Below are 21,724 nucleotides of genomic sequence, written 5' to 3' on the forward strand. Positions count from 1 at the left end.
TCACAGTCGGAGCTTGCCCCTGCCACGTGAAGGGATCAAGTGGCTAGTCGTGCTCGAACTTTAATACATTTTGAGTTCGAACAAAACTATTTTTTTTTTCCAAGAGAACAAAACAAGAACTTTTGTTTACCAAGGAACAAACCTAGAACTTTTTTTTACCAAGGAACAAAACTAGAACTTAGTATAAAAGGAAAAAGAGAACGTGCTATCTAAAATAATCTACAGATTTGAAGTTTCAGAAAAGTATATTTTAGTCCATCGATTAGCAGTAAAGTCTAGAAATGGTCCCTAAAATCAAAACCGTATACATTTGGTCCCTCAATTGGGTAAATCGGATACTTTGGTTTCCCTCTTGAATTTTGCACGGTTTTGACTTCAGGTTGAGCAGGTTCCCCCCCCCCCCCCCCCCCCAAATTTTTCACATTGGATGCCTCGATGACATTAGATTCCTCTTAGACATGGTCCCTGAACTCGAGATTTTATACATTTGATCCCTGACTATGCATAGTGGAAACCGGCGTGATTTTTGTTAGAAAAATCATGGCAGGTAGAATCAAAACCGTCAAAAACCGGAAGAGTGACTAAAAGTGTCCAGCTTTGGCAATCGAAGGACCAAATGTATACGATTTTGAGTAAAGAAACCATTTCTAAACTTTGCTGTTATTTGATGGACGAAAAATATACTTTTCTCTGCTTCTACGTCGTGGTTCCATGGGTGTCATGTGTGCGTCTTCACGATAAATAGATTTTGTGTTTGAACTCTCCGGCATAAAACACATCCTTCCTCTATACTCTCTCCTTTTCACAAAGAATGGAGCACACGTTTTTTGAGGTCGAATTTTGACCAATGATTAGACCAATTGCACGTAGATTATATGTTACAAATTTTATATCGTTGGAAAGATTTTTGAAATATGAATCGAATGATATAGTTTTTGTAACACATAAACTTCAAATCATTAGTCTAATTGTTGGTCAAAGTAAAATTTTAAAATAAGTGCGTGACATTATTTGTGGAATGGAGGGAGTATATATATCCATCGAAACACCCCAGAATCAACGGCGGGGCTGTTTATGCTTGAAGTGCAATATATGCACAATCAAACAAGCACGGAACACGCGTACGCGCGGCACGCCGCGAAACAAAACAATCTAGGCCATCTGCGCCTCCATGAAGGCGTTGAACTCCGCCCTGGCCCTCGCCAGGCGCGGCGTGATGCAGGGGGACGACGACGGGGACGCCGTCGAGAACCTGACGTGCCGCTGCGACGCCGACGACGGCCTGCAAGGGGTTGCCGCCGAGTCCGAGTCCTGCTTCTGCAGCTGCCGCGTCGACGCCGACTTCTTCAGGATCCCCCTCGGCTCGCCGCCGCAGGCAGCCATCGTCTTCATGACCGGCTCCTGCCGCTGCGACGCCGACTTCTTCATCATCAGGACGCCCCTCGGAGCCATCGGCTCGCCGTCGAACACGAACGCCATCTTGACCGGCGCGTCCGCATCGTCATCGTACGCCGCGCAGCTGCTGACCTTGGCCGCCCCCAGCGCGAAGCTCGCCACGACGTCGTGCGCGGCCGTGACGACCGTGGCAGGCTGCGGCGGCGGGGGCGGGGGCGCCGGGCTCCATGACCCGCACTCGAACCTCTCCAGCGACGCCAGCCTTGACACGACGCTGCTCCGCGACCGCCTCGCCGTGGCCGACTGCTGCCTCTGCACGCTCGACACGACGGCAGCGGCGGCGGCTCCTGCCGCGCCCGGCTGCTTCCTCCTGGAGAAGCCCGGGATGAACATGCACAGCGCGCCGCACGTGAAGCTCTCCTCCTGCTCCGGAACACCAGTCCCGACGTCGTCCTCGTCGTCGTGCGGCGCCATGGACCTCCCCTCGGCGCGCGACGCGCTCCTGGTGAGCGCGACCGGCGCCGCGGACGGGGACGGGGACGCGACGTAGTGGGCGAGCGCGGCGGAGTGCTGCCGGGCGAGGGAGCGCAGGGCGGTGACCGTGGCGAGGCTGGGCCGCGTGGCCGGCATCACTGGGATACGATCGTCTTCCCGCTTGGCTGCGCTGTGGACAGGGGAGGAGGCGGCGGAGCAGGGGAGGCTGGCACCGACGAAGGTGGGCCGGCGGAGCGGGGACGACGACTGCGCCACCATCTCCGTGAGCACGGACGGCGCCGAGAGCGGCGAGTCCGCGTCGGTCATTACCATGCCCAGCTGCCGCAGCGACACCGGGTCCACGGGGATTTGCCGCTCGTTCTCCTCCATGGACGCCGACGCCGACGCCGGGCTCTCGTCTCCCGAAGCTCCGGCCTCTCGTGGGGCCTCTGTTGCTGGCGCTGGCGATTCCGAGGCCTCCTGGGACTGCATGGTCGGTGTTAATTTCGTGCTCCGACGTATGGGTGGGCTAATGCTGCGTGAACTGAACTGATGGGGGGTTTACGACGCGCGGGGCGCTTAAAAGAAATGGAGGGTTTGACTTTGTTTAGCAGTAGTGGGGAGCATGACATGAAGAATGGAAGGGGCTTCGATCAGGGCGGCACGGTGATCTGCATGAACTCGATTAGGTACTCTGTATTGGTGCCGGCTTAGTGGTTCGCCATATATACATGCGTGATGCGTCGTGGTTGATCGTCAGCCAGGCTGACTGAACAGAAACGCTGGATTCGGTCAGTCGCCCCTTCCTCCCCTGCTCTCGTTATCTCCCCAAACTACCGAAGCCTCTCCTTCGTCTCACTTCATCTTACTGATTTGAAGGTCTGAATTGAAATTAAAATCCTTGGTACTTGGTCAGACTTACAACCAAGATGTAACTTATTGCTAGTACATTTTAGTTGTAACTTTATTGTCAGGCTAGCAGGACAAATTTGAGCACCAACCGGACACCAACAAACATACTCTCCAACCGAACACATCAAATGTCAGGACGAGGTAGATAAAATATATCTCAAGTTCTGAACAGAAGAACACAGTGTACATGTGAACATACATATACGATTCACGATTCAAACAAATTAAAAGGAAATTTACACAACGACGTCCGGTATAAATCCCACGGTACAGACTCTACTCTCAGTATAACAGTACATGTGATCGTGGGAATTTTATTCTTCTTCATCTTATTACAGTATATTATTCTCAGAGGGTGGCCAGCTGGTACTATACGTAGCTCAACTCTCACAAGTCGAGCTAGGCAACCTGCGACTGCGAGGCGCTCAGTGCTGGCCAGGCAGCTTCTCCTTAATCTTGTCCATGATGCCCTTCTTCTCGCCGGTGCCGTCGGTCCCAGTTCCGGTCACCCCGGTGTGCCCATGCTGCCCGTAAGTGCCGCCGGTGCCGGTGCCGGTGCCATGCGCCCCGGTGCCAGCAACCCCAGTATGGCCTGTTTGCTGCCCGTAGGTGCCACCGGTCGCCGTGGTCTGCTGCCCGTCTTTGTGGCCACCACCAGGGAGCTTCTCCTTGATCTTATCCTTGATCCCCTTCTTCCTCCTTCCGCCCATGCCATCGTCCTCAGACTGTCACCACAGAAAGAGTGATTAGATCGAGATAAAAAACAATGAAGCATGGACGACGTTATTCATGCTAATCTCTCAAAAAAAACGTTATTCATGCTACAAGAAAGTCTCTAGTGTTGAGCAAGAAGTAAATACGCACCGAGCTGGAGCTGGAGCTGCCGGAGCGGTGAAGGATCCCGCCGGTCTTGTGCTCCTCCCTCGAAGGCTGGAAATGCCCGCCGGCGGCCGCGCCGGTGCCGATGCCGGCCGTCGTGCTGCCGTGTCCGGCCACCGGGTTGCCGTACTCGTCCACGCGGTTTGTCGCCTGACCGTGCTGGCCCTGGTACTCCATCTTGCACAAACGCTTCACTGATCGTACACCCTCAGGAAATGTGGTTCTTGTTTACTAGAACTGCGTACACTGCAAATTCGTGGCTGTGTCTGTGGACTGGTGGAGGGAAGTGAAGCCGGGGCCCCGATTTATAAGCAGTTCGAGGCGGAGGGGATAGGGATTCGAGCGCCACGGTAGGCAGCTACGTGTGGTCACAGGAGTGGGCCGGCAGGCAGGAACTGGTGACTAGCCAGACGTGTGCAGGCACTAGACGCGTCGGAGTCGCCACGTCTCAGCTTATTCTGGAAACATGCTCGATGACACATTTGGGGAGGATGACAACTATCGTTCGCTCGCAAAATGGAAAATGGCCCACGACATCTGAATTCCCATTTGAAACAGGAAAAGAAAAAAAGAAATTAAAATTGAGTTTGTTCAATAGATCGCATAAGAGTTGTCAAGTTCCATGGTACGATACGACATGAAGGTGGGTGAACAAAGGAAATGGGGTTAGATCGGCCATGAGGTACTTCGTTTGCGCTAAAAACTTTATTTTATTTTTTTGAAAAACTATTTACTCAAAAATCATACTCCATCCATCTCGTATTAAGTGACTCATGATTAAATATAGACGTATTTATATATTAAAATATCTCTAGGTACATGTAATATTTCGAACATGGTACGGGAGAGTAAATCATAAGAAATATCACCCCGTTGAACGGAGTAAAGCCTACTAGACCAGCCCAGAAAGCAGTTCTGACGGGCCACAGCCCAGAAATTGAGTCACTGGGGCAAATCGGGTCCGCTTGGGCGGCAAATCGGGACTCCGGCACCGCGCGTGCAAATCGGCTTGTTCCACCGGATCACGTGGGCCGGGCGGGCCTGTGGCCCTGTGCAATTCGTCTGCGACCTAAAGCAGGTAACTATCCATCCTACCCCCAACCCTCGTTTCTCGAAGAAGGAAAAGGCCCTCCCCTAAAAAAAAGGAACATCTGTCAATCCCAGATTGGCAGGTCGCATCTAAGTTCTACTCCCATCTGCAGTCCAGCAGCCAGAAATGCTTCTGGGGTTCGAGCCATCGAGATGCTTCAGCTTTCTCCTTACTACCAACTGATCTGTTCACCTCCGATCCAATGAAAGAATGATGGAGCCAGCAAAGCAGATTTACAGAGTGTTTACTTCCAGTCACACAATCAAGAAAAGATGTGCCCGAACGACACTAATAAGTAATAAACAGGACAGGGAGTCGGAGGTTACGTTTACCACAGGCATCGACAAGAGCAAGTACCAACCGAGTCAAGCACAGCAGCAACAAAGCTACAAGTGTATGGGTGGTGTCCTGTGCAGTTCAGACTCCAGGTGCATTTTGTTTTAGAAACCGCTGGTTGGCCATCTCAGGGAACTACGGTTGGGTCCAGCAGTGTTCCATGGAAATTGAGACACTGAATAAACCGCCATATCTTAGCCCTGCGAGAAAACAGATTTTTACTGCATTTCATAAGGTACCAAACATTGTAAACATCAAGGACTGTGAAAGAAATTTGGGGTGACGCAATTAGACTTCAGACAAAACAAGACATTGTGTGAGACTGACATATGGAATAAACTTGGAAGTCGATGCAGTCATGCAGAAATAAGGTAAGCTAAGGCATGCTGCCGTTAGGAGGTGGGGACTAAACAACAGCAACTCTTTCCAGAAATAGCTCAAGTCTATGAGACGAGACCTATAATAATTACACAGTTGATAAGTGGTCAAGAAGGAATAGTCTAGTCCATAACACTAGTGTAAAGGTTAGCTAATCAACTGATATACAGAGGCCGGGGTATGCCCTCCTTTTCGGAAAAAAGAAGCTAATCTACTGATTTGCAGAATACTACTAACAAGTGGTGTTTAAAATTTTGCAAACAAGATCTAGCAAATCCCTGAGAAAATCTAGGCTTGCATCTACGTAAGAAAATGCAACAATTTGTTCGAGGATGGATTAATGTATTTGTGGTTGACTCCGCCGAACATGTCTTCATGCACTGAATCACAAAGTCAAAACTAACTGCAATGATTAATTTGACCTGAAAGATCTCCAAACTGAGATTTTACTCCTCCCCAATCTGTGCCACGGTAACATTACCACCAGAATTCAGGGCAGCAAGCAGATCCAAAGAGGGTGAATCCAACAGACAGTTAGTAATCTAAATTAGATGGCTGCCACTGCTATTCCTTTTTATATGGAAGTAAAACAGGATGAACAAAGAGGCATCATGTGTAACTCATAAGTCAACCATGATGGTGGTTAGTGCTGAAGGATACTAGACAAGTTATGTACTTAGCACATGGCAGTAGTGAAATGTACCTGGACCTGATTTTACAAATGCATCATAAGCAAGCAAGATTTATTCCATTCCCTAATCACAGCATGTATCGAAATCTGAAAAATTATATTTATCAACAATCATATCCAAGCCACTATAAATACCTAGCTTGCTGTAGCTGTAGCAGATCAAGTTGAGAAGAGTAACACATTTGGTTAGACTTCCCTACTCTAGTGTTTCAGGAAATGGAAATTCCAGTTATAAAGATGGATGAGCTGCATGGCAAGAAGAGGTCAGCTACACTTTCTCTTCTCCATGATGCCTGTGCACAATGGGGATTCTTTTGGGTAAGTAAGAAAATATTAGATCGTTATATTGATAAAACAGATTTACATTCTACTTTCTCACTATTGTAATTTGTCATGCTTGATAACTTCATTTCAGCTCGAGAACCATGGAGTCAATGATGAACTCATGGACAAAATAAAATCATTGGTGAATAAACACTACGAGCAAGACATTGAGAAGAACTTCTACAGTTCTGAGATGGCAAAAACCCTTGGTTCTGACAAAGGTGCCTCAAATGTTGACTGGGAGTGCAGTTGCATGTATCATCATCAGCCAGAATCAAACATTCATGATATTCCTCAGCTGCTTCGGTGAGTTTGCAACGTTAACTACAGTAAAACTTAGCATTAACATAAAACTTGGGTCCCAGTAAATTAGGAATTAGAAGTTTGTAAATCATACTAATACAAAGAATTAACTATGCAGTACTACACTTCCTGAATATGCTGAAGAAGTAGTCAAGTTGGCCGAGCGCCTAGCAGAAGTCATGAGTGAAAATCTTGGGCTGGACAAGGATTACTTGAAGAAAGCATTCTCTAAGCCTTCTGTAGGCATAAAGGTCGCAAAATATCCCAGGTGTAATCATCCAGAGCTAGTAATGGGACTCCGTGGGCACACTGATGCCGGCGGTATCATACTTCTATTTCAAGATGACTTGGTCCCAGGTTTGGAGTTCAAGAAAGATGGTAGATGGATCCCAATACCACCAACAGAAGGCAATAGAATTTTTGTAAACCTTGGAGATCAGATTGAAGTGATGAGCAATGGAATCTATAAGAGCATTTGCCATCAGGTACTCCCCAATAAGAATGGAAGTCGCCTATCTATTGCGACATTCTACAACCCAGGTGCAGATGCTATTATCTTCCCAGCTCCAAAGCTTACGTATCCCAGCCAATACCGTTTCCAAGACTATCTTAACTTCTACTCCACTAGCAAGTTCAGTGATAAGGTATCAAGGTTCGAAATTACAAAGACGGTCTTCAAGTGACTCAGGTCAAAAGCCACTGAATGTATCATTACCAAGAAGAAATCAAGTGGCCCTGTAAAAACTCAAAACTATGTATTTGTGTAACTGTGTTGTCAGTCTTTATTTTAAACTAGATGAATAAGCTGCTCAGTTTACCTGTATCTTTGCTTTTATGTAACTGAAATGTATATAAGATGGCTGGCAAACAACAACGGCACAATGCCATCATGATATGGCAATATGCCAATGACGCTGAGAATTAAACTTATACCAAAGCTTAGTAAAAAGATGTCTTCATTTCATTGTAGATTTGGCACTTTGGCAGTGATGCTTAATATGACTTATGATATACTCCCTCCTTTTCACAAAGACTGACACGCACACATTTCGAGGTTTTGCTTTGAACAATAATTAGACTAATGATATGGGGATTACGTGCTACAAAAATTATATCATTAGATTCGTATTTAAATAACATTTCCAACGGTATAAATTTATAACATATAGTGTACAAATTAGTGGTCTAATTGTTGGTCAAAGTTCAACCTCGAAATACGTGTTCACCATTCTTTGTGAAAAGGAGGGAGTAGTTATATAGCAGGAAAAAAAAAGAGAACGGAGAATGTACATAATACTCCCTCTAATCCTAAATTGTTGTCAAAATATTAAATGTATCTAGACGCTTTTTAAGAATAGATACATCCATATTTTGGCAAATTTGAGTCAAGAATTTAGGATTAGAGGGAGTAAATAACATTGCATTGCATCTTACAACAATTAGTTCAAGGACAGAAACTATGAACATGTGTGTGCATGTGACACATCAAATTGAAAACCATAATCTTGGGTAGGAACGGCGGGTGAAAATGACCTTAGATTATTGTTATACTTTAAAATTCATTCAAGTTTTGAACAGGCATATTTATTTCCTTATACTGGACACCCTAAATTTAAAGACAATCTTGTTGCATTTGAGTCATATTCAACAATACTTGGTGTGCATAAGATGTTCATAGTTGGTTAATTGCTATTTTGTATATAGGAATGGCATCTTCAGTAGTTTCTGGAACTATAAAAGCAGTCAATATTAAATTAAACAAAACAATTCTTACACGAAATTACATACTTGGTTAATTTGAATGTACATGTACACTTCAAGACACCACTTCAACTTGCAGGCTGCAGTTTTACCAATATAGCTTTAGTCAGGAAAGTGTTGGTTGTCTCAGCAGCTCTCTCAAGCAACGCTCTGTGATTCTCACATTCATGCCAACACTTTCCGATGAAGCATAGCAAAAAGTTGCTAAATTTTAGCGACCTAGAAAACTTTATGGCCATCTCATCAATCACGGACACTAGCTTCCTAATGGCGCATGGTGTCAAGCAAATGTCTTGACTGAGAATGCTGTAGAATAGTGCAAAGAGAGACTCTGTCCAGATCAAATCGCCACCAATATTCTCCCGGTGCTCAGGCATACATACTGGTCTCCGCTCTCTCTCCTCCCCTGAAAGCAGCCTATGGCAGAAGGCGGTGACATGCAAAGGATGCATGCAATCCTTGACAATTTGTGTGAGCACATCACACTGAGGAACATTTAGCCCCTCCTTTCTAAGAACTAATGGAAGGAGGATAGCCTCCAGTGCAGCTGCTGGGTCATGTTTGCAGACACCCAATGCTGCAGAAAGAAGAACAGATGAAGCTGCTCTTTGAAGGCCGAGTAACTTCGGTAGGACAAGAGAACACAGCACAAGTGATGGCCCTTTGCTGTGAATTCCATCTTCGTGGAGAACTATATTTGAAAGCAGAACCCTTACAGTGTCATCATTAGCTTCCCATGGCCGTACTAAGCTAAGCACTGCCTCAGCATTCCCTGACTCAACACAGATATCCTGCAAACTCTTCGCCGCCTGCTGAGCTTCCAAAACAGACTCTGCCATCACAATCTCCTTCTGCAGAGATAGCGCCCTCTGAACAAATAAACTCCCAAGTGGAGGAGCCGGATGAGGCGGAACACAACCAGCCTCCTGCAACAACGGGTCGTCATCTTGCTCCAACACAAAAGACTCCAACCCAGATCCATCCAGGCAATCCCCACCGCCAAGAGTGCTGCTTGCTGTCACGCTCCGGCAATCAATAGGCAACCACGGCAGGACAGGACGTGCCCGCTCTGCCTCTTCTTTCAGCCACCGCGGTGGCTCGTGGAACTCCTCAATGAACCCCTCGGAGACATCAGGAACGCCTCTATGGCGCAATCTATCGAGCAGGTGGTGGGCACCGCGGCAGACCCAGAATTCATACTGACCAGTTGGGGCATACAGGACACGGGAAGCGAGGGAGAGGAGCTGGAGCGGGTCGAGGAGTGGGGCGGAGGAGGAGAGGAAGGACAGTGCCTGGGACTGGAGCAAAGGAGGGAGGGTCTGAAAGAGGACGGCGGGGGGTTCGGCGGCGGGGAGCGTGGACGCCGGGGAGAGAAGGATGCGGAGGAGGGCCGCGGCCGGAGGAAGAGAGCTGGGGCATTGGTCGGAGGAGGAGAAGGCAGCGGCGTTGGGGGCGGGGGAGGTGAGGAGGTGGCGGAACAACGGCAGCCACGCCTCCATTGGAAGTGGTGTCTTGGAGGTTGAGCGGGAGCGCGGCCATTCCCGCCTCTCAAAATAAATAAATTTAAAAGTTGTTTCTCAAAATAAATAAATTAAAAAGTTAGTACTGTACTGTTTTTAAGGGGAAATACGGTCTTTTTTAGAAGAAATACGGTTTTTCTTAGCGACAAAAGTTAGTACCGTTGCTTTTCTATTTTAGAGAAAAGTCAGTACCGTTGGTGTTTGGATCTCTTAGGCAACGTTAGCCCGGCTTAATAATAGGCTTGTTACGGGTCCGGTTTTGAAGGCACAGAACACATATTTAGACACTCGCTTTCTCCTCTCCAGGAGCGGAGCTAGAGAAAAATTACCTGGTGCACCACTTTAAGATTCACACGAAAGTATTTATAAAATTCCGACCCAAATATACTAACAATAATGTGTTTTATAAGTGTTAGGACATGTATCTTAACATAAGAAAAACGTAGCATACAGTAGAGAAACAAGTGATAATTCTGAGGCTTCGAACATTGAGCAACTTTTTTTTTTAGGAAAACGAGCATTGAGCAACTTAACAATGATAAAGTTAGAATTTTTGAAAGAAATAATTAAGTGATGAGGTGGGGGCTTCTCTGCTTTTCGCTAAAAAAAAGTAGAGGCGAAATTTACCAAATCAGAGAATTGGGAAAGAGCGATAATCAACAATTTGATCCCCGGTGGACTTCGCGTGAAGCATCGCGGCGGCTCCGAGCCTCCAGTCGAGTTCTAACTTCTAAGGCGCAACAGTGGACCGTGTCGCTGTGATATGTTGCGCCAGCAGAATTCTTTGATCAAGTTGTAAGGCGCGGCGGCGGAATCACAGGGGAGCGAAATTTAGAAGAAGAGACGACGGACGAGCAGTTAGCGAACAGCCGGCGATTCCGCACGGCGCACGGCACGCAGCAAGGATGGATCGATTCGTTTGCTGTTCCCACCCTCGCTCGTAACAGACCAGCTGCTAGCGAACGACGGAGTGCCCTCCACGAGCCCACGAAAGCAGGCCGCGCGGACGCTCGCCGGGCTTCTGAGACTTCAACGCCTAGGCGGATGGGACTGGTCCCTGGTGCACTCTTCATGCTAATCCCTGGTGCACTAAGTAATTGCAAGGTATAATTAGCAGTAATTTTTTTCTTGACCCTACTGCTTGTGCACCAGGGAGTCACAACGTAGCTCCGCCCCTGCTCCTCTCAAAATAAAAAATAAAAAAATTGGACACTCGCTTTCTGTATTGGTGGGCTTCATATATCCAGGCAAGCTGCCTGGTAGCACGATACTCGTCGCCCGCATCAACGAGGATTCCCCCAGCCCCACGGCGCCGCCGCCGGAACAGCAATGTCCGATCCCTCGCCGCTCGCCTGCGTGCTGGACGGCTTCGTGCGTGTTGGAAAATTAACCAATTTCGAGAATAAAACTTCAATGAACAATTCCAGAATATACATCATGACGAAATTAGCAACTAGCAGATGCGTCTCGAAAATACTAGAAGTATTAAACAGCTCAACGGACAGCAATAGAACTCGCAGATCATAACTAAACAACAGATCGAATCACAATGTACGTACTGTTGCGGTGAAGAGGAAGAAGACGGATCGAGAAGGCAGACGACCCGTGGTTGCAGGGAAGCGAGCAGTCGCGCGGAGCGCTTCCCAAAAACCTTATTCGCCCTCTCCTATACAGAATCACAAAGGCGAAAGGTTCCGGAGACCTGCTCTCCCGATCGTTGGTGCACGCCGACGCTCGGGATGGAGTAGACTACGACGACTGCGCAAAAGCGAGAGACAGGCGAAACCCTAGCGCGGTTGTGTTTCGTTCCGATCAGAGGGACGGGCAGCTGTATATATAGTCACGCAGATATAGGTCGGTTTGGTTTAGGAAACCTGAACCGACTCCACAAAATCTGCACGCGTCCGTAACAGATTTCAAAAATACCTCGCGCGCGTAACAAAAAGATAAGAGGCCCGGCCCCGCACCGACCCGACCCGACACGGCTCGAACTCGAAATCGACATCAATCCACGAAACGCGGCGCGCGTGCCGTGGCGAGGCGAGGCGAGCGGAGGAGGAGTGCGCGTGAGGATTTCCCTTGCTCACTTGCTCAATAGATGAGAAACAACATCCCTTATATGTTGGTCTCACTCACTCTAAACTAGCAAGGTGTGATTATTCTCTTCCCACTCCGCTCATCCCACTTCATGAATGGGCCTTTGAGATTTTTCAGAAATTATTAAAATTGGGCTTGGGCTGATCAGGCCCACAACACAAATTCTAACAGTGCGCACCGACGACGTCGACGCCGATGGCTACAAAGAAAGAGACGTTGACTTGCCCCTGCAGGGGCTCAGAATCCTGAGATCCGTCGAGAAGAAGTTTTTCGTGTTCTCGCATGAGGGCTACGAGACCTTTGAGGCCGACGCTAACGAGCTGGTTCAGAGCATGGACATCAGTGTGGGCCTCGCCGGTGCCCCGCCAGGCGCTCCAGGCCTGTCCTGCGTGGTCCTCCTGTTGGAGATATGCCCTAGAGGCAATCATGTGATGATGTTATTTCCTATATATTCATGAGTTATTGTTATTGTCCTTGAACATCATCACTGATATGTATCAATAAATACGTGATTTGTTTGTGAGACTATGTATTTTATGATGTTATTCTAATGGTCCCTAGTCATTGAGGTTATGCGGACACATAATCTAAACTAGTAATGTGAATCAGTATGATGACTATGTTTCACAAGTCATAGGGCAAGGTGTTGCCGACTGATAGCATGGACTCGACAATGAGATTGTTGAGTCGGACAGACCCGCACTGAGACACAACGAGATGATTGTCATTTGTTAGTCTCAAGTACGATGTATATGCCAGTCCTAGACCTGAGGTCATCGCATGAGCTTGGGATGTGAATTGGCCTACTTAGGGGTTGCCAAACGCTACTCCGTAACTGAGTGGTTATAAAGGTAGCTTTCGGGTTTGCTGAGAAGCATGCTGCGAGTCATGGTTGATCAAGATGGGATTTGCCCCTCCTGTTCGGAGAGATATCTCTGGGCCCTCTCGAGTGATCAGATTCGGAAAGCATGGCCATGCGACTTGGGTTAAGTGTTAACCCGTTCGGGAATCTGTATCACAGGAACGAGAAGAGAGTCGAGCTATCCACAAGGATGACAAGCACTCGCCTTGAGCTCAACACACATATCGTGAGGCAAAAGGAATGTTGCATATAACACATTGTATGGTTCGTCAATATATCTTGTGGTTACTCGGGAGTTGGCACGTGCTGCTAGGCGCCGCTACCAACTATCGACTTGAGTCGGTGCCAGTGGACGAGTAAGGTGTTGCTCGGGCCCGCAGTCCGAGCTCGTAGTCGTGTCCGACTGACCGCGAACCTGAAGGGTCACACGCTTAAGGGGTGGGAACCGAGTTGGATCGGATCCAACTCATATCGGGCTTAGACTCCTAACAGGCCTCAAGTGTTGAGCCCACTAGGGACGTCTATCTAAGCAGAGGAGACCAACCCGTCTAGGGTTACACCAGTACAGACGCAAGTTAGACTCGGCCGTCACACCTCCACGCCCAAAGCCTTGCGATCGGATCTAGCAGTCCGTCGCACGGAGTTCCTCTCTGTACGTGTGGATACCTCGGAGGCGCTGCACCTGTGGCGCTTGGACGAACTGTTCGTGGGATCGGCGAGGAGGAGCAGGCTGTTCGACTACTCGGCATCGATGCGCTACATCGACTCTACTTCCACTACGGGTCTGCGCGTCTAGTGGTAATCTCGTGATCCATTATCTACAGCATTGGTCCGGACGGAAGCGGTAGAAATTTTATTTTGTGCCAGCGTAGCATACCGCGTTCCCCGACACCTCCGAGGCTCAGCTCGTTTGCCGACATCGAAGCCGTTGACAAGAACGTGCTCGTTCTCGAGGCGCAGTTCTGCCGCGAGTTCAACGGGATCGTGTATCTCATCTACGATGCCTTCCAACGCCGCGGACTGTCTGGAGGCTCAAGAGCCACGCCCCCGCGGACTGTCTCGTTCTCGTGCTCAAGGACCTGTGGGAGCTTGTTAGCGACCTGTTTCCTGCTGCTGAAGACGGAGTCGCCGAAGGCGCGTCCGCTAGCGCCCAAGCCAAGAGCGAAGCGTATGAAGTTCACCAACACCAAGTACCCGGCCGACAGGTGGACCAGCTAGTTACAGCCTGCGTGCTGCTACTTAAGGGATGTCCCATTGTAAGCGGTATCCTGTGTGATCACGACAACTTGGGCTCTTCCCTGATGTATCTTCCTCTTTCCCAAACTACCTTCTCTCTGTAACTAGACTCAAATCAAGATTCAATAGAGGAATATCAGAGGGCGTAACAATCTGGTATCAGAGCCATTCCGCTACATCCGTATACTCTGGCGTCGTTGATCCAAACTCGGAAGATGAAAGAGTTGGCGATGGAGGACAACATCAAGGCGTTGTTGCGCGAGTTCGAGGAGATGAAGATTGAGGTTCGGGGTTCCATGGAGGCACTCACCGTCAAGGTGGACGGTCTCTCCTCGTGGAAGCCAGATTTGGATGCGCGATTTGGCGGCCTGCAGCAGACGGTGACTCAGATCCAGGAGCAGCTGCGCACCACCACGACTTCACCGACTGGCGGTTCTTCTCCGTCGACTACAGCGCCTACGGACGGGCCGCCGCCGTCCGGCACGAACAAGGGCAGCATCCTCGGCGTTGCACCTTCAGTGGGGGTGACCCACGGGCAAATCGGCCACGGCGACGTTTTCACTAACGGGGTGTGTGTGTTGGGGAACGCAAGTTTCTCGACACCACCTCCGGTCACGGGTATGACCAATGTCCAGTCCCCTCTGTGTGCTAGTATGGATCTGGCATCTAGGTCTGGTGTTTCTATGGGTCGATTGTTCCAAGGGGTTGGTCAGGGTTCTTCCGCCACTCCCTTTACACAGTTTGATGGCGAGAATCCTTAGCTTTGGCGTTCTCGTTGCGAGCAGTACTTTAGCCTCTACTCGATTCATAGCTCGTACTGGGTTCAGATGGCCACTCTTAATTTCTCGTTGCGAGTAGTTTGGCTTCAGTCGGTATAGAAGAAGATTGTGGGAATTGATTGGGATGGGTTCTGCAATTTGCTCTGCACTAGATTTGGTCGTGATAGGCATCAACTGCTTATTCGTCAGTTTTACACACTCAAGCAAACTAGTACTGTTGCTGATTACATAGAGCGATTTGAGCATATAATGAACCACTTGATGGCTTACTCTGATGCTATTCATCCTCTATATTTTCTCACTCATTTTGTCGAGGGACTTCGAGATGATGTTCGAGCGGTGGTCATGGTTCAGCGTCCTCCTGATTTGGCCGCTGCCTGTGCTCCGGCGGCGTTGCATGAAGAGGTGATTGACAGCATGAGGTGTGATCGTTATCCTCGCATCACGACTGCTGCTCGTGGTAGTGGGCCTCTACCTTTGCCGCCTCCGCCTACTCCTCTCCGCCTTACTGCACCCCCACGTGTTGTTGATTGTGCTACTCAAGATTCCGTTAAATCTGGTCAAGATCTCTCTCGGTTATCCACACTTCGTGATTACCGTCGTGCCAGAGGTTTGTGCTTCAAGTGTGGGGAACGCTGGAGCAAGGATCACGTCTGTCCTTCGACTGTTCAGCTTCATTTTGTTGAGGAATTGTTGGAGTTCATGGGTTTGGATGAAGCTGGTTCTTCTGCATCTTCTAAACAAACTGAGAATGAAGTGGTCATGTCCATATCTCGTCAGGCAGTTACTGGTGGTGACACACCCAAGGCCATTCAGTTGCAGGGTTGGGTGCAGGGCAATCAAGTGTTGATCCTTATTGACTCTGGTAGTACCACGTCTTTCTTGACTCAACATTTGGTACCACGGTTAAGTGGGTTGAAACAACTTCAGCAGGTAACTAAGGTTAAGGTGGCTGGTGGACAGGTGTTATCTTGTTCCCAAGAGTTGCCTGCTTGTTCTTGGTTCACTCAAGGTTATGAGTTTGCAAATACATTCAAAATCCTTCCTCTTGAGGTGTATGATGCTATTTTAGGAATGGATTGGCTTGAAGCCCACAGTCCAATGCAGGTGGACTGGGTTGCTAAGCAATTGCAATTTGACAGGAATGGCCAACAAGTTAATCTGCAGGGTATCAGGCAGCATAACTCTTCATGCCTGTCCATTACTCACTGTCAATACATGGGCATGTGTAAACAAGGTGCTGTTACTCAAACTGTGCAAGTTTATGCGGTTGACGAGTCTGCCTGTTTCTATTCACCCGGCTGTCCAACAGCTCTTGCAACAGTATCAAGCTGTTTTTGCAACACCTACTGAGTTACCACCTCGTAGAGTGTGTGACAATTCGATTCCTCTCATTGATGGTGCACAACCTGTTGAGATAAGGCCCTATAGACACTCTCCTCAAGTGAAGGATAAAATTGAGAAACAAGTGGAGGAAATGTTGCAATCTGGAGTTATCCAGCACAGTACTGGTGCTTTCTCTTCTCCTGCCATTTTAGTGAAGAAGAAAGATGGTACTTGGAGGGTTTGCATTGACTATAGACAGTTGAACTCTCTCACTGTCAAGAGTAAATATCCAGTTCCTGTTATTGATGAACTATTGGATGAACTGTCTAGTGCTCAGTGGTTCTCTAAATTGGACCTTCCGGCTGGTTACCATCAGATCAGGCTGGCCAGTGATGAGGAGCATAAAACAGTTTTTCAGACACATGGTGGTCATTATGAATACAAGGTCATGTCCTTTGGCTTGGTAGGTGCTCCAGCAACGTTTCAAAAGGCTATGAATGATACTCTCAAGACGTTGCTCAAAAAATGCACTATTGTTTTCTTTGATGACATCTTAGTGTACAACCCCACATTGGAACAACATTTGGTCGACCTTGCTGCAGTTCTGCAATTGCTTCAAACTCATCAGTGGCAGGTGAAGCTATCCAAGTGTTCTTTTGCCCAACATGAATTATCTTATCTTGGTCATGTCATTAGTGCACAAGGTGTTTCCACTGAAGATAGCAAAATTTCTATTATCAGACAATGGCCTGTTCCTCAAAATGTCAAGGAATTGAGAAGTTTCTTGGGTATGGATGGTTATTATAGAAAGTTTGTTCAACATTTTGGAATCATCGCCAAACCACTCACCAACCTTCTAAAGAAGCACCAGCAATTTCTTTGGACCAGTGAGTCTGCTACTGCTTTTGAGACTTTGAAGACCAGATTGATCACTGCACCAGTGCTGGCTCTTCCCAATTTTGCTAAAACTTTTGTCATCGAGGCTGATGCATGTGACCATGGCATAGGAGCTGTGCTTTTACAAGATGGTCACCCTCTTGCCTACCTAAGCAAGTATTTGGGGCCAAAGAACAGAGGACTATCTACTTATGAGAAAGAATACCTGGCTATTCTTATGGCAGTTGACCATTGGCGACCATATCTCCTTCATGATGAATTCATCATTAAAACTGATCAACGCAGTTTGGTTCATTTAGGTGACCAACGATTGAACACCCCATTGCAGCAGAAAGTGTTTACCAAATTACTGGGTCTTCGTTACAAAATCTGTTACAAGCAAGGCATTACCAATTCTGTTGCTGACGCCTTGTCTCGCTGTGTCCCAGCTTCAGATTCTCAGACTTATGCTATTATTGTTTGTCAACCTGTGTGGTTAGAGGAAGTGATCATAGGTTATAAGTCTGATCCCCATGCTCAACAGTTAGTGGCTGACCTCACAGTTTCTCCTTCTACTGTGGGTTCCTTTACACTTGAGCAGGGTGTCCTTAAGTCCAAGGGCAGAGTCTGGCTTGGATCCAATGTGTCTGTTCAACACAAGGTCCTATTGGCACTACATGATAGTTCTACTGGTGGGCATTATGGGTTTCCAGTGACCTACCGGCGTATCAAGCAACTCTTTGCTTGGCCACGCATGAAGGCTGACATTAAAGCGTATGTTCAGAGTTGTGTTGTTTGTCAGCAAGCTAAGCCAGAGCATGTGAAGTATCCTGGCTTGCTTCAGCCCTTACCAGTGCCTCGTAGTTCATGGGAAACTGTGTCAATGGACTTCATTGAAGGCCTTCCTAAGTCTGGCAGGTATGATTGTATTTTGGTGGTGGTTGATAAGTTCTCTCGTTACAGTCATTTCATTCCCTTAGCTCATCCGTTCTCGGCTGCTCAAGTTGCTGTTGCTTTTGTGGATCAAGTGTATCGGCTTCATGGTCTCCCAATGTCCATTATCTCTGACCGTGATCGCATTTTTACTAGCAAATTTTGGCAAGAGCTGTTTAAGCTGATTGGTACTGAACTTCGTATGAGCACTACATACCACCCACAGACGGATGGACAGACCGAACGTGCACTACAACACAAATGTCTTGTAGAGACATTTTCGTTGAGGCAATATACTCTTTCTCTCTACCTAGAGAAAATTTTGAGACAGAGTTTCATGTAGAGGCAGTCTATGAGGCGTTATGGATAATGTCATAAAGATAGAGACATTATGGTGTAGAGACATTTTTTGAGGCATTTAATAAATTGTCACAAGACTCATATAGAGACATGGTTTTGAGATACTTGATGAAATGACCTTACGGTATGGTTAGAGACACTATTTGAGAGATATTTTATGTTGTGTAGAGACATTCTTAGCAAGTTTGAGACATGTAGCAGACTACTCATAATAATTTCATTAGAAGTATAAGCAAGAAATGGTATCAGGTTGAGATGGTTAGGTGAGTGTGTAGTTTTCCTTAAGGTCTTGAGTTCGAGGATTGGTTTCAACGTAATTTTTTCAATGTATATTTTCTAACACATGAGTATAGAGACACAATTTAATGTCTTTACAAAATGTCGCATTGAATGTAGAGACAATATAGTATCTCTATGAAATGTCTAAAAAGTATAGAGACACAATGCAATGTCTTTACTAAATGTCGTATTGAACGTACAGACGGTATAGTGTCTCTATGCAATGTCTAAAACAATAGAGACGTTTTATTAGTGTCTCATCACACATAGCGACACTGTCCGTAGTGGCAGTTTTGTGGCATTGTACCAAGTGTGTCTAAAGTTATGTAGAGACAATTATAGTGTCTCTACAAACCAAAAATAATGTCTCTACGGGCTATTTCTCTTGTAGTGGTGTCAACCAATGCCTTGAAACTTATCTCCGCTGTTTTGTCCATGCTTGTCCTAAGAAATGGATTCAGTGGTTAGCATTGGCTGAGTTCTGGTACAATGTCAGCTTTCATTCTACTCTGGGCACTTCACCCTTTCATGTATTATATGGCCATGAACCAAGGCATTGGGGAGTCACTGCTACTGACAATTGTTCTGTTCCCGATCTTCAGTCATGGTTAACAGAACGTAATCAGATGACAGTTTTGCTTCGGCAACATCTCAATCGGGCTCAGCAGCGTATGAAGGCACAGGCTGATAAAAACAGAACTGAGCGTTCTTTTGAAGTGGGTGATATGGTTTTCCTCAAGCTGCAGCCCTACATTCAGTCCTCTATTGCTCCTCGTGCTAATCATAAGCTTCTCTTCAAGTACTATGGCCCCTACCCTGTCCTGGCTAAAGTGGGCACTCGAGCTTATCGTTTGGAGTTACCTTCGGAGTCCTCTGTGCATCCTGTTTTCCATGTCTCTCAGCTTCGCCAGTTTGTTCGACCTTCGGTCCAGGTACAATCTGATCTGCCTTCTGATCTTGCTGCATATTCTGTGCCTGTTGAGATTCTGGACAGTAGCTGGCATAAAAAGGGAAAAAAAAGTGATCGAGCAATTCCTTGTTCACTGGACAGGCACTCTGTGTGGAGGACGCTCTCTGGGAAGATGTTGAAGATCTGCGTGCTTGTTTCCCTGGAGCACTGGCTTGGGGACAAGCCATTTTTCAAAGGCAGGGGACTATTAGCGACCCGTTTCCTGCTGCTGAAGACGGAGTCGCTGAAGGCGCGTCCGCTACTGCATCCGTGCCCAAGCCAAGAGGGAAGCGTATGAAGTTCGCCAACACCAAGTACCCGGCCGACAGGTGGACCAGCTAGTTACAGCATGCGTGCTGCTACTTAAGGGCTGTCGCCCATTGTAAGCGGTATCCTGTGTGATCACGGCAACTTGGCCTCTTCCCTGATCTATCTTCCTCTTTCCCAAACTACCTTCTCTTTGTAACTAGACTCAAATCAAGATTCAATAGAGGTATATCAGAGGGCGTAACAGAGCTCGACGGGTTCAAGGACGACCTGCCAAAGGATTTGACGCCCATGCAACCCCTCCTGAGCACGGACGATGAGGATGTCGTCTACTTTGTGCTCGGTGAGTGCAGCTTCAGAGACCGGCGGAAGTTTCTCGTGGGTGATCCATCGGCACTACTTGCTTGCTGTTGACATGCGGAACAAGATTATCCAAGGCTCCATACATCTCGCGGACTGTTTCAGAGACCCCCACACACACAGCCTTGTCTCTTACGATTTCAATAGCTTTCTCTGTAAAGCTCAGCTGGAATCCCATGATGATGGAGGCGATGAATTACCAGATGTCCTTGACTCGACCTATGCCATGAAGAAACAGAGATGCTGATGATGGTAGCGCGCTATTGAAGATCAACTGCGCCTTTGTCAGAGACAATATTTGTTAGGTGTCTTGTGTTAGTCTGTCATCTGTTTCTTAGTACTAATGGTTAATGCTTTGCTGTCTAGTTACCGAGACATTGTTGAATGGTTAATGCTTTTCTGTCTTGTGTCGTGCTATCTTGGCCCTTAATTTCTTATTCCGTATTATATTCGCAAACGTATTGTAGTCTCGTAAAAGTTATTTCAGATCCATAACAAATGTCTGATCAGATTTAACTAAATTTTATACTCCCTCGGTCCAGAAAATTTTTATACAGAGTACTAAGTTAGTATAAAATTTGAGACACTTATTATGAATCGGAGGGAGTACTGTATTATGTTTCTTAGTCCTTGGATGCTGCAGTTGATGGCAGTTATTACAAGAAGGTTAGTATTCTTGTGGTGTTACAATGTGCTAGCTTTAGTTGGTATCTTACTATTTTGTTTCTATACCCGAGATGTCTGTCGTGATTATTAGAGTAAAATAGATCAATAGTCCATAAACTCGGAGTGGATGAACACTTTAGTCCAGGAATTCAGAAAATGCATATGTAACACCCTCAACTGGAACTAGTGATACAGTTTAGTCCAATAATGGTCCGGAAGAAGTAAAATTCAGCCACGGCCAGATTTACCCCTTTCGAACCATTTTTTTACTAAACTACATCATTAATCCTAATTTAGGGTGTTATGTCTGCGTTTCTGAATTCTTGGACTAAAATGTTCATTCGCTCCAAGTTTATGTACTAGTAGTGTATTTTAATCTAATTAGTATGTTTTATGCCATGTATGATTTTTTTTATTCTGTTTGACTAGCTAATCAGTTATTTGTTGCTTGGTTCAATCTTGATGCATAATCATGGTAAGTTGATTTGATTCAATTATGTTGTGTATTAGAAGCTAGAACTCACTTGAATTTATTATTTCACTATCCATTCTTCCTTTGTTTTTGGACAATGTTTTATAATTTAATAGGTTACTGCATTATTAATTTGTAGTCAAATTCCTGGTTGTGAAGACTTATTTTATTGCAATATATGCGTACTGTTTTCTTTAGC

The 21,724-nt window shown here is 46.8% G+C and overlaps 4 protein-coding genes across 6 annotated transcripts; 1 reads left to right on the plus strand and 3 right to left on the minus strand.

The window, feature by feature from the left end:
* Positions 1–977: 977 nt before the first annotated feature.
* On the minus strand, positions 978–2,762 carry LOC100824142. The gene has a single exon (XM_003560589.2). The coding sequence runs from the start codon at positions 2,359–2,361 to the stop codon at positions 1,153–1,155; it is 1,209 nt and encodes a 402-aa protein (XP_003560637.1). The 5' UTR covers positions 2,362–2,762; the 3' UTR covers positions 978–1,152.
* Positions 2,763–2,923: 161 nt separating this feature from the next.
* LOC100824450 (dehydrin DHN3) lies at positions 2,924–3,950 on the minus strand. The gene is made up of 2 exons (XM_010229280.2): positions 3,646–3,950; positions 2,924–3,506 (listed from the first exon to the last, which is right to left on the minus strand). Exons 1-2 carry the CDS (start codon positions 3,835–3,837, stop codon positions 3,207–3,209), a joined length of 492 nt encoding a protein of 163 aa, XP_010227582.1. The 5' UTR covers positions 3,838–3,950; the 3' UTR covers positions 2,924–3,206.
* Positions 3,951–4,781: 831 nt separating this feature from the next.
* LOC100832114 lies at positions 4,782–10,117 on the minus strand. Of its 3 annotated transcripts, none has more exons than XM_024459517.1 (2): positions 8,571–10,117; positions 4,782–5,286 (listed from the first exon to the last, which is right to left on the minus strand). In XM_024459517.1, the coding sequence occupies exon 1, from the start codon at positions 10,040–10,042 to the stop codon at positions 8,612–8,614; it is 1,431 nt and encodes a 476-aa protein (XP_024315285.1). In that variant the 5' UTR covers positions 10,043–10,117; the 3' UTR covers positions 4,782–5,286; positions 8,571–8,611. The 3 variants fall into 3 exon arrangements, with proteins under 3 accessions (XP_024315285.1, XP_003563717.1, XP_024315287.1); XM_003563669.4 differs by lacking the exon at positions 4,782–5,286 and adding an exon at positions 6,334–6,448; XM_024459519.1 differs by lacking the exon at positions 4,782–5,286 and adding an exon at positions 6,665–6,803.
* LOC100831517 (1-aminocyclopropane-1-carboxylate oxidase 1) lies at positions 6,337–7,677 on the plus strand. The gene is made up of 3 exons (XM_003563667.4): positions 6,337–6,473; positions 6,571–6,785; positions 6,901–7,677. The coding sequence occupies exons 1-3, from the start codon at positions 6,372–6,374 to the stop codon at positions 7,463–7,465; spliced, it is 882 nt and encodes a 293-aa protein (XP_003563715.1). The 5' UTR covers positions 6,337–6,371; the 3' UTR covers positions 7,466–7,677.
* Positions 10,118–21,724: the final 11,607 nt, after the last annotated feature.

The sequence above is a fragment of the Brachypodium distachyon genome, chromosome 1 (genome assembly GCF_000005505.3).
Source record: "Brachypodium distachyon strain Bd21 chromosome 1, Brachypodium_distachyon_v3.0, whole genome shotgun sequence".
Classification (NCBI taxonomy): domain Eukaryota; kingdom Viridiplantae; phylum Streptophyta; class Magnoliopsida; order Poales; family Poaceae; genus Brachypodium; species Brachypodium distachyon.

Excerpts from the sequence above, each read along its gene's own strand:
- LOC100824142 (XM_003560589.2), bottom strand. The coding sequence starts at position 2,361 with ATGCAGTCCCAGGAGGCCTCGGAATCGCCAGCGCCAGCAACAGAGGCC.
- LOC100824450 (XM_010229280.2), bottom strand. The coding sequence starts at position 3,837 with ATGGAGTACCAGGGCCAGCACGGTCAGGCGACAAACCGCGTGGACGAG. Across the intron at positions 3,507-3,645 it reads GCAGCTCCAGCTCCAGCTCG|TCTGAGGACGATGGCATGGG; the intron begins GTGCGTATTTAC and ends CTGTGGTGACAG.
- LOC100831517 (XM_003563667.4), top strand. The coding sequence starts at position 6,372 with ATGGAAATTCCAGTTATAAAGATGGATGAGCTGCATGGCAAGAAGAGG. Across the intron at positions 6,474-6,570 it reads CACAATGGGGATTCTTTTGG|CTCGAGAACCATGGAGTCAA; the intron begins GTAAGTAAGAAA and ends ACTTCATTTCAG. Across the intron at positions 6,786-6,900 it reads GATATTCCTCAGCTGCTTCG|TACTACACTTCCTGAATATG; the intron begins GTGAGTTTGCAA and ends TTAACTATGCAG.
- LOC100832114 (XM_024459517.1), bottom strand. The coding sequence starts at position 10,042 with ATGGAGGCGTGGCTGCCGTTGTTCCGCCACCTCCTCACCTCCCCCGCC.